General features: G+C 47.5%; 1 protein-coding gene across 2 annotated transcripts in view; it reads right to left on the minus strand.

Annotated features, from left to right (window-relative positions):
- Positions 1–2,021: 2,021 nt before the first annotated feature.
- adgrb2 (adhesion G protein-coupled receptor B2) overlaps positions 2,022–20,495 on the minus strand; it is a 229,312-nt gene continuing 210,838 nt past the window's right edge. For both annotated transcript variants that reach the window (XM_055513035.1, XM_055513036.1), the window contains 5 exons: positions 19,731–20,435; positions 17,658–17,693; positions 15,534–15,647; positions 6,883–6,936; positions 2,022–5,025 (listed from right to left, as the gene is read on the minus strand). In XM_055513035.1, the coding sequence (XP_055369010.1) occupies positions 4,849–5,025; positions 6,883–6,936; positions 15,534–15,647; positions 17,658–17,693; positions 19,731–20,435 (1,086 nt within the window). In that variant the 3' untranslated portion in view covers positions 2,022–4,848. The remainder of the gene's footprint in view (positions 5,026–6,882; positions 6,937–15,533; positions 15,648–17,657; positions 17,694–19,730; positions 20,436–20,495) is intronic.

Below are 20,495 nucleotides of genomic sequence, written 5' to 3' on the forward strand. Positions count from 1 at the left end.
CCCCCGACCCGAACCCTCTCATCCATCAGTCTGCTCCGGCCTGAGCGTCCTCACCCAACAGCCGGCCAACAAACCCTGTGGGACGAAACCATCTGTCGGCTACAGACGACGGGCATCGGGACACGTCGCAGCCATTAGAGCAATGCACTTCTGCTGTTCTGTGTCCGAAGCCCGAGACGCCACCGCCGCACGCTTTGCACCCGTTCACCTTTTCACCGCGTCAAGGTGAGACGCTCCCGCAGTGATCCCAAGCTGCCTCGCGTCGTCACCCTGCTCACATCGATCCATGTTCCAGGAGCTTTCACGATATGGGCCCTGCTTGTTTTTTGACTTTGTGTGTTAATCTCACTCTTTCTGACCCTCTTGTTACACTCACTTGAAAGAGCGGACCATCTGATCTGCCTGTGCTCTGTCGTTCCAAATTAGAAGCGATGACTTCAACGTGTTATAACATAGGGGGCGTTGCTGCCACCAAGCTAAAGCACACGGCAGGTATTTGATAGCTGCTAGCATGGATCCTTCCTCCTCTGGGCCCTCGCTGGCTTCTCTGCGAGCTCCTGCCCCCAGCTGTCGATCAGTAGAACACCGCAGCTGCAGGGATACTGATTCCTGCCTGCAGACGGAGATAAGCGAACAGCCACGGGGCGGTGGCCAGCTGGCGTTGCCCACACATGACCATCTTTGTCTCCAGGTCCATCTAGTCCAGATAGCATCAAGTCATTCCTGTGGTCGGCCATTCTTATCTGCAACCAGGTCCCCTTATCATCTTGTGGCATATGTAGGCACAGTATTAAAAACAAAACATTGCTCAACACACTCAAAACGTTGTTTCTTTGCCAGGAGTTTGCAAACGTGGTTGCAAAAGCAAGTGATTGGACACCTTCATCTCTAATCGCCGTCATCATCCTACAGGTATTATTAAGAAAGGAGATCCTTTGAAGCAGCTTCTCCCGGAGAACTAAAGAATAGCATAGTGAATCATCAGTGTGAACGTGAAAGGGAAGTGTGGAGCGCTCCTCGTTACTCATGCGTCTCCAGTCAAAAACTCGCAGCGGAGCTCTCGGCGCTGCTCTTTTGTGCGACTCGGCCGTATCAAACTTTGGCGGGCTCGCCGCTCTGAGCATGTGAAACGCGCTAATCTCCCGGCGCTGTCAGGAACACGCGATGGCGTGTCCTGTCTCGGCCGTGAACGTCAAGCGAAGGGCGCCACTGACAGGGAGGCTCCTGGTGGACGCGTTCTCAGTCAACTTGAAATCTTCCTCCAACTCATATCTGTCCACTCCTCTTCGTGTCGCCCAGTTATTTGTCAGCGGGGTTTCTCCTCCGGCCAGTAGTGACACACCAGTACCGCAATTTAATTACCCACAAACCTCTGGGAAAAATAACCAGGAGGCAGTGTAATCACGCTGACTCTCCTGCCGTGGGTAATGTGAAAGCCCCTTCCTCGCTTTTACTCTGTCGCCAAGCCTCTTGTCCTCGGGATGAGCTCCTCTTGTTTGCTCCCGTCTGACCTCTCACGCTTCGGAGAAAGTTCCAGTTGGTGGCCTCTCTCCAGGGTGACTGATGGGCAGACTCATCCACACTTAATTACCCACAAACCCCCTCGGAGGACTCGCATCGTCCCCTTTTTTTGTCGCTCGGCTCCGGAGTCACAGGCTGGACCATTAAAACACACCCATCTTCATCCGGTTACATAACAAAACCCATTTTTGGAATATCCACTCGGGAAGAGGATTGACATTAGCATAAATATTGCTCGAAGAAATAATCACTTTGAGTTGACATTCCCCCTATGGTTATTCCAATGCAACACAACTTCAAACCCAAAAAAAATGTTCCTCTTATACTCTCAGACAGACAAGCGGGCGTCTGATTGGTCACAGTTAAGCTCGGCTGCTTCTGGGTAAAAGAGTTCGTCATGCCCAGCACCCAGAGTGATATTAGGAAAACACTATACTGCAAATCAAAGTCGTCCTCGTCCACAGACGGCCTCGAAGCAGCACACGCACGAAACGCTCGGATCAATTTGAAAATTTATTTTCATATAAAAACACACTATGAAAACATTAGAGGGCTACTTTGTACAATCCTATGTATAAAAAGAACACAACTGAGGGAGAAAAGGAACCGGAGGGGTCTTCTTTATTAAATCAACTAGAATGTCGGATGGTTGTAGCAGTCAAAAGTTGAAGGGAGGAGGTGAAGGTGAGTGGAGAATATTTCTGAGCTGTTCTTAGTCTGTCTTTGTTTACTTTGTTTAATAAAAAGGAAAACTAAATGACATACTGTCATAGCAACATGGTTTTCTTCTGGGTCCTAAAGGAATAGCTGGGGAATGATCCGAGGGCGCGGTGGCACATTCATATAATCAGCCTCGCGTGTTCATGGGTTTAAACATACAGGCCTCACAGAGCCAGAAACTCTCACAAAAAAATAAAAGGAAAAGAATAAAAAAAAAAACAACTCACGCTTCTTTTCGTTCTTTCAAGTCCCATTTGCAGTTACCATGGGAACGTGTCTTGGCGGAGAATTCGTTCCCTGAAAAATGCTCAGTTTTATAAATTAGGATAAACTAATTTGTCTGCGTAAAGGTCGAGTCTGTTCCACCTGAGACTGATGTTTCGGCGGCGGCGGGACGACGCCCACTGGCTGCGCGGCCCCGGCTTCGCTCCGCGCCGGCGGTCTGGGCGCCGAAGGTCAGGCGGATGTGACCCCGGCCTGGCAACCGGAGGTCGGACTCATCTCCCACCACGGAGGGACGTGGGTTCGCCTATCAGCTGATTAGCTTGAAAGGTTAGCAGGGCCGCACTCTTGTCTCACCATCTGCGCTGTGCTGCTCTACTACCACATTAGGGATCTTTAAACAGATGGTTCGAGGGCTGCATTCGAAAATGTCAGGACAAATCACCATCCCTGGATAATTACTGTTTTGACCACTCACCATTCTTAATCTGCATCTCTGCCTGCCTCTAGCTCCATCGCTGTATATATTTTTGGATCTCTCTTTTTCTTCTTCCCGGGCTGCCATTTTCTCCCCTCTCCCCTAAATTGTCTCGCATCTCTTTCTCCAGACTGTTAGATTAATGGAAGCAGCTCCGAACATAGACAGAAACGTTATCGAGCCATCTATTGAATTCATCCTGCACTCTGACACTCTCTCACTGTCGCCGTGTGGAACTGACGCGCTAATGTAGCAACAGCAGGAAGCTGGTCATCCTCTTGTAGCGACTGAAGTACGGATGTAGAATATCAAGCAGCCGCCATCGCCACTGGCGTTTTTCCTTTTTTTTTATTCTTTGCTATTTCCTCTCTCCGGTCTGTCACCTTGTCGTCTTATAACCTCTGTGACTCTCCCTGTTTTTCTATTTCGCTCCCACTTTCCGCAGCTGCTGTGCTCACAATCACACGGAGAGGGATCTACGTGGATGAGGAATTATACATCTGGCCTCAGCGCTAATGTGGGATTTCATGCCTCCCGGTGGCATGACATCGCTCGGGCTGAAAAAGAGCCTCATAGAAAAGGAGGAAGAAAAACAGGGTTGTGGTGTCAAGTTGTACGTGATATTGGACTAAAAATCCTCCTATAACTTGACGCTGATAATGTATGTGCATAAACTAACCCAATCAATCCAAAGGTTTGCATTTATGTGGAATGAGAGATGCTCAGAGCAGCGACTAGCAATGCAATGACTGATATTTCCCTTGCTTTCTGGCAATGCCGAGAACGGACTCAGACGCTCCAATTTTTGAAGGCTTTTATCTCAGAGCAGTGGGTGCAATCTCTGCATGATGATCACTATCCTTCTTTTCCCTCATAGGTGGAAAACACGCAGCACGCGTTACGTCGGCGAGCAGAGCTGCGTGCCGAGCGTGTCCTCAGTCATTTGTCCAAAGTTGCACATGGGTTAATTTTCAAAAGGAACAACACAGAATAATAAAAAAACAAAAAACAAAAACAGAAACATGCACAAACCAAGCGATGAATTCTTTATGGCCAGAGAACACGACTCAGTCGAAAGCGATTTGTATTAGTCATGTTTTTTCATTAAAAATTTCAAGCCACAGCGGAGAACTGTTTATTTTCGAGTAAATAATAGGAAATATCACAAAAAGGGGGAATATTGATAATGTTGACACGGAGGAAGTGAGAGGAAGGTTTGGGATGGATGGGACTGCTGGACTGGAACCTGAAAAAGCAAAGATGGCACGTATCAATGAGCTGCACCCCCCCCTCCCCCTTCACCTATCCATCCAAATGATGAAAAGAAAGAGAGAGTAAGAGACTGGATGCTTTCGTCATCCATTAAAAGGGAAGAGGAAATAAATGAAAGCAGGATGCTGGGGGTGGGGGGGGGGGGGGGGGGGGGGGGGGGGTACAAGAGTGAGATTATTTTCTCCTTGCTATAAAAAGATCTCAGTGGTGCAGAAATATTCTTCTTCTTCTTCTTCGTTTTTTTAACCCCCCGCAAATCATCAAACAAACAAAAGACTTTTTTTCTCCAGAATAAAATCAAGACATTTTTCTCAGAAATAAGTTTTTGATAGTTTTTTTTTTTCTCCAAGTTCTTTTAAAAACGTTCCTCAGTCACGGACGTGTCGATTCCCTGTTCTTCCTTTTCAATAGTCTCTGCGAAAATATAGAGTAGAAGAGTCTTCTTTCCACGTGTGTCCTCTGTAGCTGTAAACAAATACAGTATGGGATCCGACAGAGCACGTTGCAGGACACTGGGAGGAGTGTGTGAGAAAAAAAAATCATGTAGTAATTGTATGTATAGACTTTCAGAGGTTCAGTACGGCTGTGTGCGTCTGGATCTGGGCACAGGCATGTGTTTCGGAGGGAGGGTGTCTTCACACTTCAGTCTGGAAGTCTCCCTCCGAGGAGTCGGGCGTGTTAGCAGACGAGGAGTCCCAGTTCTTATTGTGCAGCTCCATTCGGTCCTTCTGCTCCCCAGGCACGATGGACAGCTCGGGGGTCATGGTTTTGAAGCTGTCCCAGGAGGTTTGGTCCTCTGGGGTTGACTTGTCCTGGTGGAGGGAGAGAGAGAGGGAAGGAGTTGTGTGAAGGGAAAGCAGAGGACGGAGTGTGGATTTGGACTCTCACAACGCGGACAAAATAAAACACATGAAATAATGTATTTAATAGAAAAAAAGCATTAATATAACCTCAGCATTTATACCCAGTCACTTCCAGGTTATGAACCAGACATTAGAGCTACAGTAGGTCTTTGGTTTAGTTTGACTATTCGCTTATTTACTTGCATTCAACTTTTATAGCACATTATTTGTATTAACTGCACAACAACCTAAAGACATGAGAAACCGAGACGTTGCATGAAATCTCCACTGCGGAACGTCATGTGTGTGACGTGCAGCTGCTTCCATTTTGACCCCAGGGCACTTCGCGTGGCTTAACAAGGTTTACCTGCACAGTCACAGCTTGGTGACCAGCTCTGCTCTCATCATTACCAGAATTAGTGGATTGAACCACTTCATTAAACTCTCGCTTGTGTCCAAATTATCTCATCACGTTAAGGCCTATGTTTCTCACCATGTGCCCAAATATCTGCCAATTACTTCTGATTAGCGAAATGTTATCAGAACAGAGAGAAACAAGGGTAAAGGTAGAGCTTGAAAACGTTGTAGTTGTAGTTTTAGCTTGAATAAACATTTGCAGATAGAAACATAAGAACAGAGAGACTGAATATGAGCCTAGCCCTGTCATCCTTACACATACTTTACCATTTAAAAAAACTACAAAGCAGCACCACACATACATACTGTACATACATTACATGTGTATATATTTCACCTGTCTCTGTCCTATTCGTTCCCCCCCCTTTAACTTCTAAATTAAATCATGAAAAGCACAAACTACGCGGCTGCCTGTGCTCCGCCGATGAGCCCGCCACGCATGTAAAATAAATGGAGGGGTTCGCTAAAAGTGGGATTAGAGGTGGCTATTATGCGTCAGATAAGGGCTATTATTCAAATCAAACTCGTTATCCGGTGGAGATAATGATTGCACTGATAGGAGCTGGGAAAAGGCATGAGGGATCGCTGGGCCCGGTGAGTCCTGGTGGAGCGAAACACGCGTAGACAATAAAAGCCAGACAGCCTGGTCGGGGGTCCCGGGCGGAGCGGAGCTCTCTGGACTTCATGGAGCTGAATAATCGCGCTGGAAATAAACATTCAGGGGGGCGAGCGCTGAATATTCATCGCCGTCTCCGGCACGTTTTCCGGAGAACGGGCTCTTGGAGGGGCGGGAGCGGAGCAGATGTGCTCACCTCAACATCTGGGCCCGTATTGGAGCGCGCTTCCTCGAACTCATCACCGCGCGCCAACTTTCCCCTCACAGCTTCTTTTCATTTTTGTTTTCGCCTCCTTTCTTCTCCGCGATCTCACCTCCGCTTCAATGCTGCAGCTCCTCCGAAGCAGTCATACGTAAATCACTGTGAGCTGTTCACACCCTCAATCCCCGTCTGTGTCTTTATCAGACATGTCGCGTCTAGCGGATCTCCAGCAGCACGCCGCTCCCGCTCCCGTTGTCGCCGGAGCGCTAGGGGGCAATATCTGCCTGATTATCATTCTCCCTGCGTCACAGCCTGACAGTTGGTAGAATGAATACAAAAGGCATAATCTGGGAGCCAATTTGCATGCTAAACGCTGGCGAAGGGACATTTTGTAATGCAGGAGTGTGGGTAATGCTGCAGTTAAGCCCAACTTTATCCCTGGAAGAGGAGGCCAAAGCGATTGTGCTGCTTCCCCCAGAGTTCCCATCCCCTCCTGCCATTTCCCACTGCATCCGCTCCCCTGCTCGCCCCAAAGCGCCATCTCATCCCTCACTCTCTCTCTCCCTCTGCTAAAAACCCCCCCTCTACTTACACTCGAAGAGTTCCTTTCACCTCCGGCAGACGAAATGCTCCATCGCTTTTCCCTCTGTGGCGATGAAATGGGAGGGAGAAGAGACAGGGGGGGGGGGGGGGGGGGGGTGACGAGAGAGAGAGAGAGAGAGAAGGAGAAGAAGAAGAGGAGGAATCACAGTCACTGACAACTCTGCCCTGAAACAATAAAATTGTTCCCACACCTTCAGCAGGTGAACAGGCAGTTGTTGCTTTATGCTGACACCTTACCCCTCCTTCTCTCTCTCTTTCTCTCTCTGTCTCTCTCTCTCAGCTCCCATCTCTCAATCTCCCCTCAGCAGCTTTCCCCACGGGACAAAACAGCACACGTGCACACTCATAACATGCACACACACAAAGAGGGGCAGCGCAGACAACGACCGAACACACACACACACACACACACACACACACACACACACACACACACACACACACACACACACACACACACACACACAATCAGGATGTGCCAAAGCAGGCTGCTATTGTACAGTTTTCTTCAAATGCTCAGATGCCTAATTAAAGCGGGGTCTACTTGATCTCCATCATAACCTTCTGCGGCAAATGTGTTAATGCGTTTTCTCACCATATTTTAAAATAGTTAACACACAAGTTATGTGAAAGATCCCAAACTCTACTTGACCAACTGTATGAAGTAAAACAAATACTTATTCCTGACTTCTTTGGTCCGGAGTGAAACGTGTTACTTTATCGCAGAATAAACAATAGTTACAAACAAGGGGCCATAAAAAATGTGTAAACTTGTAAACCTCTGACTGTAGTTGTTGTATGTGAACAACAGTGGGCACAAAAAAATGAGAATACAATGTGAAAAAAAAAGCAGGGTTTGTTCCATCCAGTGTGTTAACTGTTTTAAAAATGTCGGAGTGGACAACAAGATTTACGCAAATGAAGAAAACCGCAACGTCCTGACCCGTCCGAGCTGAGGACATACAGGAAACTGAGGACTAGAGCAGGAACAGCAACTACAACTACTGCAAAGGAGATAAAAGAACGGGCAGCGTGAAGAAATCTGATCCTTGAAGCTATAACAGTGAATCTACAGTGCAGCGTTAGCAGCTTTCACGTTGTCTAAATAATGTTGAGCAGAGATAACTGCCCTGGTTTTTACTGCATCCCGATGCTATCTGCGCTATCTGCATTATTGATTTTATACTGTATGTGTTAACACAACACATAAAATAGTCAACGCCGGGCTATAAAGTGGACGTTGCTGACTCCCTGTGTTTCGCCCCTGGCTCCGACGCACAGGCTCCCTCAGCTTTAGCTCTTCAGTGTAATCCAGAGGTTAAACACAGAAACATGTCTGTTTAGGAGGCGACAGGTGTTCTCCTACTGGACATACAACGGGAGCTAGTGATGATTCCATGTACCTTCCATCTAGTGGTTGTTATTGAAGCCCCCTGACTGGCCCTGCAGTGCAATGCAGTGGTGTGTGATGGGGTGTAGGCTCTTCATTTTTACTTTCTGAATCCCCAGTCGGTCTAACGTCTGTGCCCAAACTGATTCCCCACAGTGATTCCAATGACTTGGCTGATAATACTGTAGCTCCTCCTTTCTTTGGATAGGGTTTTTCTTCTCTGGTTTCGACAGGACAATATTTTAGCTTCTCTTTCTAAAAAATAGCAGAAATTGCACATTTCTGCTTGAAAGACAGCTGTTTATATGTAGGAAGTGTAAGTGAATCGTGATTGGAGAAAAACTAGGACAAAGTCTAATTTCTAGTCTTCACGGTCTGTGGGCGTCTGTCAAACCTCAGCTTAGCTTGTGTGATTTACTTAGAGTCCAGATAACTGTTCAATGCACTATATCAGCTGTCACTGAGATTTCTACTAACTACTAAACTACCATTAATGTGACATTATGAGCTACTGGAAGTTTAATTACAGGGATAAGACAAGAAAACACGCTCGCCCACACACATACACACACACAGATACAAACTACTGTATGGATATAGACAAGCAACAGGCCAACATTCACAAAGAGGAAGGATAGAACATAAAGTGCTGTACATGTGGATGCAACATTTGTCTTGGGTCAGATATTTTTTGTGTTGCTATCAGAGGGACAGACTTTCTGGAATAAAGACATCATCTAAATATTCCTGTGGAGGTTCTCTGAGGAAATGTCACTGTCTTAATGTCATCTGTTTTTTTTTTCAAGTTAAAGCCAGCAATGAACCAAAACGTGAGTGAAAACAGCTTTGGAATCACTCGCCTGTCTTCAGACACAGACACCTTCCTTCTGACCTCAACAGCTACTACCGCATATAAAGTCAGATAGACAAGAGGTCAAAGATGTGACCAAAATGTCCCCAACACTTTCACTTTCGTGTACGCTGCACTACAGCCTGAGATATGACGCTACAAGCCGGTTTGCAGGGTTCGAGTGGGAAACTACACACTAGGAAAAAAGATGCACAAACATCTAAAGTCATCTCCAGAAGCCTCTGCTACAGTGTTGGTGGACCTGGCCCACTCTCTGCCACTCAGTGTCCCCCACATTTGGACCATGGGATGGAAATCGTGTCTGGATGTGGGTGAGCAATGTAAGCAAGTCTTTGTTAGGAGACGGGGGAGGACAGGCGGTTGCGGGTGAGCGGGTTAACTTTACCTTTGTTGACTCGGGCGCCCCCGGCTCTGCTGACTGTCTGGCTACAATCAAACTGGGACATGACGACAAGCATGCAACACGAGGCCCAGTCAGCCAACAAAGGACATAGAACAAACAAACAAACAACAACAAAAAAAAAAAAATCAGAAATCAATAAAATGTAGCTTTAAGGCAAAAAACAGACATAAGCTGAGTGTGAGGCTCACATAGAACAAAGTTAAAACATAATTACACACAAAGAAAAATGGAAGGGACGTCACACACCGCAGGAGCAGATTGAGTGGATACCAGAGCGTGACCCATGTGTTTATTTCATTCTGTCACCCACACAATGATAGAATCTAAATCACCAACTCAGCGCTGGCATCATTTATTCATATTTATTCACAAAAACAGACCGACTGGCCACGGCGGGTTCTTTTTAGACACCATTTACCTCTTAACCCGCAAGAGAATCTGTGTGACAAGTAATAAGCCCCTTCAAAAGGGCCATATCTGCAAAATGCGGGGCAAATACATGACATTAGTGCAACACATTACAAACAAACGAGCAATCAGACATGTCGGCCTGCTTTGCTGCCGTCTGGGCTTGAGCAGCGCAATGTAATGCAATCCACAGCCCGGGCTCCTACAGTGAAAGCAGTTCCAGCGAACGGTTTGGCCCCTCTCACCTCGCCTTAATTGGCCCAAGGACACTAAATGAGCTATATTAGTATTGTGCCTCTTGGTGCACGAAGCCAGTGTTAGGCTTGTTCCGGCTGGGCTAACCGTCCCCTCATTAGGAGCCACTGATAGAGCCAGTATGCTCAAGCTACACTCCACCAGTCTCCGGTTTTCATGGGCAATTTGCGTGGAAGGATGAAAACAGCTGATGAGTTTATGCTCGGCACCGAGAAGGGGGCAAGGAAATAATTAAAAACAAGCTAATGAGCGAAATTAATTATTCAATTAATGCCTCGTACGTGCCACCGGGGGCTGAGTTTAGAGGGTGGAATGGCTAAATGAGGGAGACGGCGAAATGTCAAGCCGTGAGGACGAATAGAGGGGAGCGTGAGATATGGAGAGGAAGACGAGGGGAGGACTTGCTTTATTGCTGGAATGTGAAATTGAAGCCCCTCAGCTTAATGCCAGCAAATTGACTATCGAGACCTACAGGGTTCGCAAGTGCCGGCAAATTGCCCTCACTGAATCAACAAAAATTGAGTCTTTGTCATTTGAAATTATACAGTACATCTTCATATTACATGAGACATGCTCAAAGCACACACATTACCTTAGCCCGAAGTCCCCGCAGCCGACTGAAAACACTGCTCGAATATCAATAACAGCCACTAATGTGAAGTGCATATGCATAAAGAGACCACCTCTGGTTGCACTGCTGTGTTTCTCATCCAGGCCAATGGACGAACCTCTGTGGACTAAATCACAATGCATGTGCACATGGCGATAGTCCCACACAGGCCTCCACGCTGAACTGCACATACAGCTTTCACAACAGAATATTTGCTTGACATCCTTGTTCTGATCTAGCGTGAGTGAGATCCCGACAAAGCAGGATGCTTGTTTCCTTTGTCTCGCCGGCGATCCCACTGCGCTCGGCGCCACCGCTCGCGTCTATCTGGAGAGAGGAGCCGGGCACGCTTCATTTAATCAAGAACACAGCGAACCACGGGACGGGAAGATATCCCATTTGAGGGCTAAAAAATGTAACAGCCAGGCCATTATGCAGCGCAAACTCTCCCCCTCTCTCTCACTCGCCCGCTCACGTCGAGAGTCACAACACTGCATCATTGGGCGCCGCATGCAAATTTGTGTTATGACCTTCTGAACCCTGTGGAGAGGATAGAAAGCGACGGAGGCCGAGGCGCTGCTCGGAATCTAAACATTAACATACAGTAGATGCTGAGGCTAAAACACACTGCATCGCATCCACGCCGCCCCCCCCAGCCCGTCACCCCACCGACTCCATTTGTATCATGCCTCCATTACGGAAGACAATGGAAATGGACTCCGTGCCCCTGCCAGACCATCCACGGTGTATTTTGAATGTTGGTCTGTCATTAACATGAACATGAAGCCCACTTTCTCGCCACTTCAGTGAAGTATACCACAAGTGCCACCACAACTGATATTATTCTCTTAAGGGGGCCGACGACTGCCAGCGCACATGTAATAAAGCACTTGATTTAAGGTCATTGTCATCACCATGCAAACGGTGCTAGCTAGCTAGTGGGCATTAGCTCGCGGCGACCTCTAAACTGTTGCGGCCGGTCGTGGACACGCAAACGAGGCGCTAGGCATCTCCCTGCGATAGAAATGAGCACAGATGTCTGAAAGCAGCGGGGGGAATATCAGCCTGCAGCTGCCCTTTGCCGGCCTCCGTCGCCAGTTAGCCATTTCATCAAATAGGATTTAAAGGTCATGTATATGTTAATCAAAAATAGAAATGGAATGTGCAATAGAGGACAACAGGAGCGTTTAGGCCCAGGTGAGGTGGTTGGTGATGCTTGAGATAAAGTTCTCCTCGTTTTCATCCTCTAAGAGCAACACCTTATTGTAACGTTAGCGCTTCAGGTTAGCTGGGCAACGCGGCGTTAACAGGAACCTGAGGAAGATCAAGAGGAGCTACAAGAGCTAGAAATCAAGAGACTGTGTGTGGATGTTATCCATGATAGCACATGCAATGCCAAAGACCACTTTAAGCCCACTGCACTTAGACAGAAAATTGGATAAGGTAGAAAAGAAAATGTGGCCATGTTTGTGTGTGTGGGGACTGTGTCTGATATCCACTCATCTCCGGCACACAGCTGACACAAAGATCCTACCTTTCCGGCGAAGTAAACATGAATCAAGGCTCTTCTGATCCTATTGGCCTTTGTGATGTTTTGTCGAGTCATCGACTCACACAAAGCGCATCACAGTTGGCCCTTTTTAGTGCCACTGAGGTGGTTTATGAGCAGAATATGGTTATGTGGCGATTATAAATCGTTCGGTTGATCGTTGTCTTTATGAACTGATTTATCACCTGTTTAGAGAATTTCTATTAAGAGGCGTATTGGGATAGACGCGATGAAGGCGTGGACCACACAACACAGTAATGAAGCACAAGCCAAACAGGCAAAATACAACAACAACAGAAAGCATCAAATGTTTGTTTTATCATGAAAATCAAATCCAGTCTTGCATCAGACCACCTTACAAATCCATCTTTCTCATTAAAGCCTTTTCAGACATCATACATTCTCTTTGAATTTGTATAGTAGTTGATGAAAGAAGGGGAGGATGCATTCGTTAGATGAATGCTACAGCACGAGGGGTAGAAGCAGTGATGCACTGAACTTTTACACTGGGATCTAATCATAGGACTCATCAAACACCATCACGCCACTATGGGGCAGTGTATTGGATGAGAGTACAGCCTGGCACTGTGTGTGTTACCATGAACGTATGACCTAAATGCTACTTTTCTTACATCTATAGTCCATTAGTCAATGTGAGACAGAAATACTCTGAACCCACACTTCTCGACCTGTTTGGACAGTGACTGATGGGGGGAAGTGGTTCAACCAAGCCTCAGTCACTTTTTCACGTCAATGGAAACACAGACAGGACGCACGGTGGCAAACTGAGCGTACGGTGACATGGAGTCCATCCACTTAATGGTATACTTTAGAATGAGTTAGTGGGGCTCTACTGCACAAGGTTTATGTGGGTTTAGCATGTCTTACGTTGACTCTCTTTGTAAACGAGGGACGCCCTGCGCACCAGTGACGGCTCGCTGTGCCTTGGTGGTGGGGGAGGGGGGACCTGTTGTGGACGAACACCGGCCGCGGTTGTTAGTAGGGGTTACATGGTGTTTAGCTGGAAATACTGTTGAGGCACTTCATGGGAGAAAGAGGGCCACAGAGGCTGGCGTTGTCACGGGACTCATTAAATGTTGTAACCCTCCAAAGTACAGCACTTGTGTTTTTAAGTCACCAAGATGAACAGAAGGAGTTAGCATCTACTCGTGTGCGTCTGTGAGAAGATTAAATCAATGCACACGCGTGTGGTGAATGACACAGAGAGGTTATTAAAGTTAGCATGAAAGGATTATATTGTCATCCATGCAGCAAATTGTCTCCTAAACGCCACAAGTGCGACACACTGATACATGAAACAGATACAAACACACAACGAGTGGACACACGCGCTACACAGACACTGTCCACACACACAGTCACACACACACACACACACACACACACACACACACACACACACACACACACACACACACACACACACACACCCTTCTCATCTCCATAATTACTGTATAGTCAGCATGTCTGTGTCTGGGGGTGACTCTCAAAGTGAGATGATGACAACAGTGAAGCTGAACTCAAGCTGGGTCTTGTCAAAGGCCTGACATTGATTATCTGTGTAATTATTCACAGTTAAGTGAACTGCCTACTTCCTTTTAACATAATGGATGTGGTCGAGTGAGCCGCATCTATGCTGGATTCACATCCCAGAACTTCTGCGGCGTCGTCGAGCTGGAAAAGTCATCTAATTAGGTGAAACACAGGTCTCTGCGTTGTTTGTTGCAGGCCTTTCATTTCTTCTACATTCGCACATAATCTCAAAGCACCTGAGCTCCCTCTGAGGCACGTCAGCCCGCTGCAGCACAGCTGTTAAGGACAGACTTCTAACACACGGCCAAAGCCTTCGCGAGCAGGCTGCCATTTTCTCCTCTCTTCCATGAAATATTTGCCTGGAATTAATGGACGGGGAGTCGGCCAGCGCATCTGAATATGTCGATTAAGACGTGGAGCAAATGGGGGATGACGGCGGAGGCGGCGGGGCCTGGCACCAGGACATGGCCCAGAGTCTGCACGCGTGCTGTGTGTGCCCACAGTACAGGGCACGGAGAATACGGAAGATGTCAAGTCGGCCTCTGCTGCTCTACTAGCGGTGCGAATTAGATGTGAGCCAGCGCCAGCGACGCCAGGTGAACGGAGCTCATCCTGGCTTCACGCGCCGGCGACTCCCAGATGAGGCCGGTGTGATGTAAGTGAAGGTCAGTGCGGAGCGAGCGGGGACCTGTTCGTCCGCCGCTAACGGTGTGTTAATGATTCAAAGGATGCTTCTGTGTCCCGTGCACACAGGGTGTTCATCACACATTACCCAGTGACTCACACACACACACACACACACACACACACACACACACACACACACACACACACACACACACACACACACACACACACACACACACACGGGGGAAAGTCATGTACAGCACAGATAAAAACAGACATATCAACCAGTGTGACGTCCAAAGACAGAGCACTTGTGCATGGTGTTTTTTCTGCAGTGCATTGTTGAGAAGGAAGAAATTTCACAGGCCTTAAATTGCAGAATTTGAATTTCTTAAACAATATTTAGAAGATCAACCTTCAACAGCTCGTTATAAGGCGATTTATAATGCGGCCACCTCTGAGTTAGATTTGTGTCAGTTACAACCAATTAGACACAGGAAACAGGAAGTGCCTCTAATAGTGACATTTATGAGCTAGGTTTTGTCAAATGTGATAAATGTAAGTCAGTTATCAATTAGCAACTAAAACAGAGACATTCAAGTTCCCGTTTTAGGATAAACAGTATTCTCTTTTATGAGGCAGCTATTTGGCCCAAACAGACCCTGTAACAAATCGAAATGCCTCCAAAAGTGCCTCGCGTGTAAACGACTGGTAGCTTCCCTCAGAATTTTATGACTTTATTAGTCTGAAAGCTACATTTAGAGATCAATGCAATATCTCTACGGCTCAGTCACGCGGCACTTTGTGTGACGCCGGGCTTCTGCAATTTGGAGCTGCACGGACGTCAGCGTTTGCTCTGACAGCGTCTAGTCGTCAGTGTTAAAGTTTCAGGATAGTGACAGATAAGTGTGAGGGGACATGGAGGTGCATGGGTACAGTGGGGTCCCATCCCACCTTTGGACAATGGTCTTACCTTGAATGTGGACATGGCTGGGTCCCTGCTATACCTGTCTATGGTGTGGAACTTGGACGAGTGGTTGAGCTCATGGTACAGCTCAGAATGTCTTTTGCGAGTGTGCATCACTTTCTGGAAGGGAAGAAAGGAAGGGACAGCAGAAATAAACCAAATAGAAATAAAAATGGAAGCCAAAACAAAAAGGGGGCCAATGTAAGAGGAGCAGGCGGGGGAATGGGAAAAGGTAAAAAAAACAAACAGACTGAGCCATGGAATGAGTTCGAGATGCGAAGACTGATCGATCGATTGCTGGCTCATGCTCATACAACATCAAGTCCCTCAGTTTTTCACAAATTTGGCAGGAGTGGCTGCTGTAGAGAAGCCGTTGATACAAAGCGGGGGCTGCTAGCTGGGGGTCCGTTAATGCAGGATTTTGCTTAACTCGCTAAACGTCTAACAGATGGGCTGGAATCGAACCCCAGCCGCCTCCTCTGCGCTGCGAGCACGTCAGTCCAGGAGGCAGCTGAATCCACAGCTTTAATTCTCTGACGGCAAACTGCATTCGTCAGCGCCGCTCGCGGGGGTTGAACGTGACACGGAGGGGGGCGGGGCGCCAGCACTCGCACCCGCACACTTACCGGCCGCGCTCAGCGCTGGCTCCAATTACTTCAGAGTGGCCACTCACATCTTGCTCAGCAGTAGAGGTGCTGCTTTTTGTATAATCTTTGACATATCCTGGCCTGGGTCAAACACGGTTATGTTTCCATAAACATCTGTTTTCACCTTGACTAAACCGCGGCCGCCACTCGGTTAGTGTAACAGCCTCCAAGTATTAAAGGGGCACTTCAGCAGCTTGTGCAATGTTTCTCGAGCCCCTCCGGAAAATGTTGCGTCTCTGTTCAGTTTGTTTATCGAGCCAAAAGAGACAAACTGGCGATCTCATCAGGGTTACAGAGAAATACATACAGCAACAAAAAAGCCGGTTTTAATCAAGTGTGGCATTTGAAAGAAATGTGGGATTTAAGAGGAATGTGAGGCTAAAAATGCTGCTGACTTGTATGAAAAGAATTTCACGATTTATGACAAGGTAAACATCAGGATGTTTCACTTCTGCTGTCGAGATTTTGGTCATTCTTTTTGAAATGCATCTCCTGCAAGTCACATTCTACAGTAAGTGCAGTACTAAATCAGTGAAGTACCCCTTTATGTACTAAGAGAAAAAAAAATATTATTCCCCCTAAAGGATTTTATTCTCAATTAGTTTTAAAAGTGCTCATAAAATTTAAAGTTAACTTCTGAGTGCCGGGACGTGTGGGCAAACTCAATGAACAACTGAAATGAGTTCACCATCCATTAAGACATGGACGTCTGCACTTCCCTACTTTAGTGATGCGCCTATGTCTCAAAGGTCAGTCGATGAGGAGCAAGTTGATCACCAGGAGTCAGTCTCCTCGTTCATGCACTAATGAGTGTCCCGTAAATCTGCCAGTTAAGTAACGCCATCAGCACCAGCGACTGTTAGTAGCTAGTCAACACACACACACACGCTCCATAGAAAAAAAGGACTACGAGGTGAATGTCCAGTCTTTACAGTTAGAAGAAAAGCGAATTGTCTAAACAAAGAGCAGCAATGCAGCGCTGTGTTTTAAAGCCAAGGGATGCGTCATAGAGACTGGAGATTCACGCCACACTCACACGCTGCCGACCCATGTCCAACAGGTAGAACCAGCCAATCAACTCGAGGCACGAACGTGTCAACCCATCACTGAATTACCAGTATTCATTCAGACACAAAAAGCCGTCTACTCTGCTGTTTCTTCAACCAGGACTCCCACAGTGACACAACAGCATCAGCTGGTTGAACTGTGGGACATATATGTTGGCACAATGTTATTAATTGGAATATTAATTATATAATCAAGTCAAATTATAGGTAAGTCTTCAGGATTTAATGCCATCGTTGGAGAAACAGCACACTCTAGGTCTGAAACACTTCATATAGTCTGAATGCAAGGGAGACACAGGTGCGGAGGGGAGGGGTTTAGCAATGCTGTCTGACCCTCTATGCGTCACTCAAATCCTGGCAGAAGCACAAGGAAGCAGAAACAGGCTGATGACAGGGGAGGAGGTCTGAGATCTTACCTCGAAGTCCAGCTCAGAGTACCGTACTCTTTTCCTCTGGAAGAGGAGGGAGGGGCAGGGGGAGAGAAGAAAGCATCAATGACCAGGCCTCCACCACCGTTGAACCTTAGGCCTCTCTAGCTCAATCTCCCTGTGGATCTCTCAGAGCTGTTGTTCGGTAACGGGAGCAGGGCTAACAGGCAGCGGCTGCCCGACACAATACAGATATCCTTACAAATGTCAAAGCGAAAAGTCTATTTCAGTGGAATGCGTTTAGTGAAGTGAAATAAGCCCGAATTAGAGTGAAATAATAATTTCTCGGCTCACATACTCTCAAATATAATCGTTACAACCCCAGCATAAATCACCCTCTTCCCTATTTTTGAAGCATTTCTTGGAAACAGACCGTGGAACACGCGAGAAGCGGTTTCTTATCCCCTAATCTTGTTCGGACCCCACTGCTCTCGTCTATAAGAGCCTCCGCATCTATAGCGAGTGGCACGCGAGTCGACGATTTAACAGCTGCAGACGTTTCCGACTCATCTGGCCCCGGCGTTGCATTGCATTACTCTGACGTTCCATCTCTGACTTCCCTATCTGGCTGTCGCCGTCTGCCAGATTTGCATTTGGCAGAGAGGGGCGCCTCTCCGCAGTTAGTTAAAAGCTGCGCTCGCTCTTTGGAGGGGCACAGTTGCTGATCTGACGCTACAGCAGCCAAGGTTAGAGAGTCGCGTTCCTTCTCGTCCTAATGAGGAATCCTTACCTTTACCGAGAAATTCCATGACTGGGTGCTAAATGTGGTGGAGATGCTGCATGCAAATATACATGTAGTATATTGCATGTTTTGGTGGGAAACATAGAAAGGAGTCCTTGACTTATACAAATTTTAAAATGCATATTTGCAAATACGCTTTTGTTTGTTTTGAGAGTTCCTAAGTGATAAATTAGACGATAACCTTGCTTCAATACGTTTTTGAAAGGAGATGCTAATTAATACTTCAATACTCCCTCCACTGGTTTCTATAGTTCGATGATAGGATAATATGCCCTGTGAACCCTTTTCACGCTTTGATAAGATCAGTCATAGGTAAAATTCACGAGGCGACAAGTGAGAATCAACAGTGATATGAGAGTTTGCGTGATCACAGTATTATGGGTCCACGAGTCAAAACTGGGGGAACCTCGCGCTACCGTGATTTAATCTGGAGAGGCGCGCTCCGATATCCATCTCCAAATCAAGCACATTCAAACAGGCTGATATCGCGCCAGAAAATTGCATCTCACGTCTCTGGAGGGTTTTGGGGGTTATTCATGAGCACGCTCGCATTTCCTCCGACAGCGACTTTTTTTTTTTTTTTTTTTACTTCTTATGAGTTTTAATGACTCGTTCTTTACGTCTTCAGCCTTAAATTAAGCATCGGCACTTTTCGGTGAAAGCGTCGTCTCCGTGTCTTTAATCAACCTTGTGTGAGTCAGCAAGATGCCGCCGGGGGGAGATCTGAAGTGTCTGCGTGTGGGTTTGTCGTGCATTTAGTCGGTGTGCGTTTGAGCTAGCGCGTGTAACGAAGGCGGCCTGAGAGACGATCACCGGGGGTCTTTCCTGTGATCCTGTCTGCATCGGTCCATCTGCTCGGCCACCTTGCACTGGTACGAGGGGGGCATCTCAGTCACACAACGCATCCTCTCACACCAACACTGTCATTACAGGAATAAGTCATTTCCACACTCATTATCTCTGTCAGCAGTAATAAATACTCTCGGCTGTAAATAATAGCCCTCGATGCTGCTATTATCACAGCGTGTTGGACATGTTGTTGCTCTACATGGCAGTTAAAATGCATCACAAAAGTTACCTTGTCTAGAAAATCACACAATCTTATTTCTTATTTATATGTGAATGTAACTGCTGTCTTCGTTTAAGTGACGCTGATGCAAATTATTTTCTACTTGTCAGGTTCAATAGCTGAATCTCTCCCACACAACCATCACCACATCCGCACCTTCAAAGCTCAGGTGAAAGACAATGCACACAGTGAAACAGCTCCATCTCCACTGGGAACCTTCTCCCTCTCACTCATCGGCCTTCTCACCCACCTCCAGGGATCCTGCTGAGATGCTGGTGTTGGCATTGGTGCTGCCCAGGTTGCGCGGCAGGGTCCTGGTTCTCTCCACGGTAGTCCCCCCGGTGAGTATCTGTCTGACGGACGGCCTCTGGCCCGGCTTGAGCTGGAGCGAATGCCCGTGGGGATGCATGTGTCCTCCGTGGGGGTGTACAAGACCGCTCTGAGGGATCATGTGGCCGTGCACATGGGGTATTGTTTTGATGGTCCCATAAGAGCGGTTGAGGTTCATGGCGATGTTCATGTCGCCCACGCTGGACGGCACGAAGTCGGCCGGGTAGGCCTCGCTCTCGGCCGGGTGGAGGCTCAGGGGAGAGGGGGGTGGGGGGAAGGGCGGGTCCTCTACCGTGATGTTGAGAGGCTTGTCCTCGCCCCCCGGGACCCCTCCTTGAGAGGAGGGAGTGGAGGGTTTGAGACTGACCGTCCTGCGAGGTAAAACCATATAATCCCCCTCTCCTCCGCCGCCACTTCCTCCTCCTCCACTGCCTCCGCTCCCAGCGCTGCCGTCCTGGGAGTTGTTGGAGGACGCGGGCGGTCGCGCCCAGCCCAGGCCACTCTCAGTGCACAGGTAGATGGGGGCGCCGCTGCGCTGCTGGCCCTGCTGTCTCTGCTGATCCACATTCATCTCCTTCTTCAGGGGTGTCTCACTCAGTTCATTGAGGCCTCCAAGAGGAGGAACCTTAACAATATAGAAGCAATCAGATGTTTTGTCATGTGTATAACTCAGCATAGGAGGCAT

The sequence above is a fragment of the Betta splendens genome, chromosome 11 (genome assembly GCF_900634795.4).
Source record: "Betta splendens chromosome 11, fBetSpl5.4, whole genome shotgun sequence".
Lineage (NCBI taxonomy): Eukaryota > Metazoa > Chordata > Actinopteri > Anabantiformes > Osphronemidae > Betta > Betta splendens.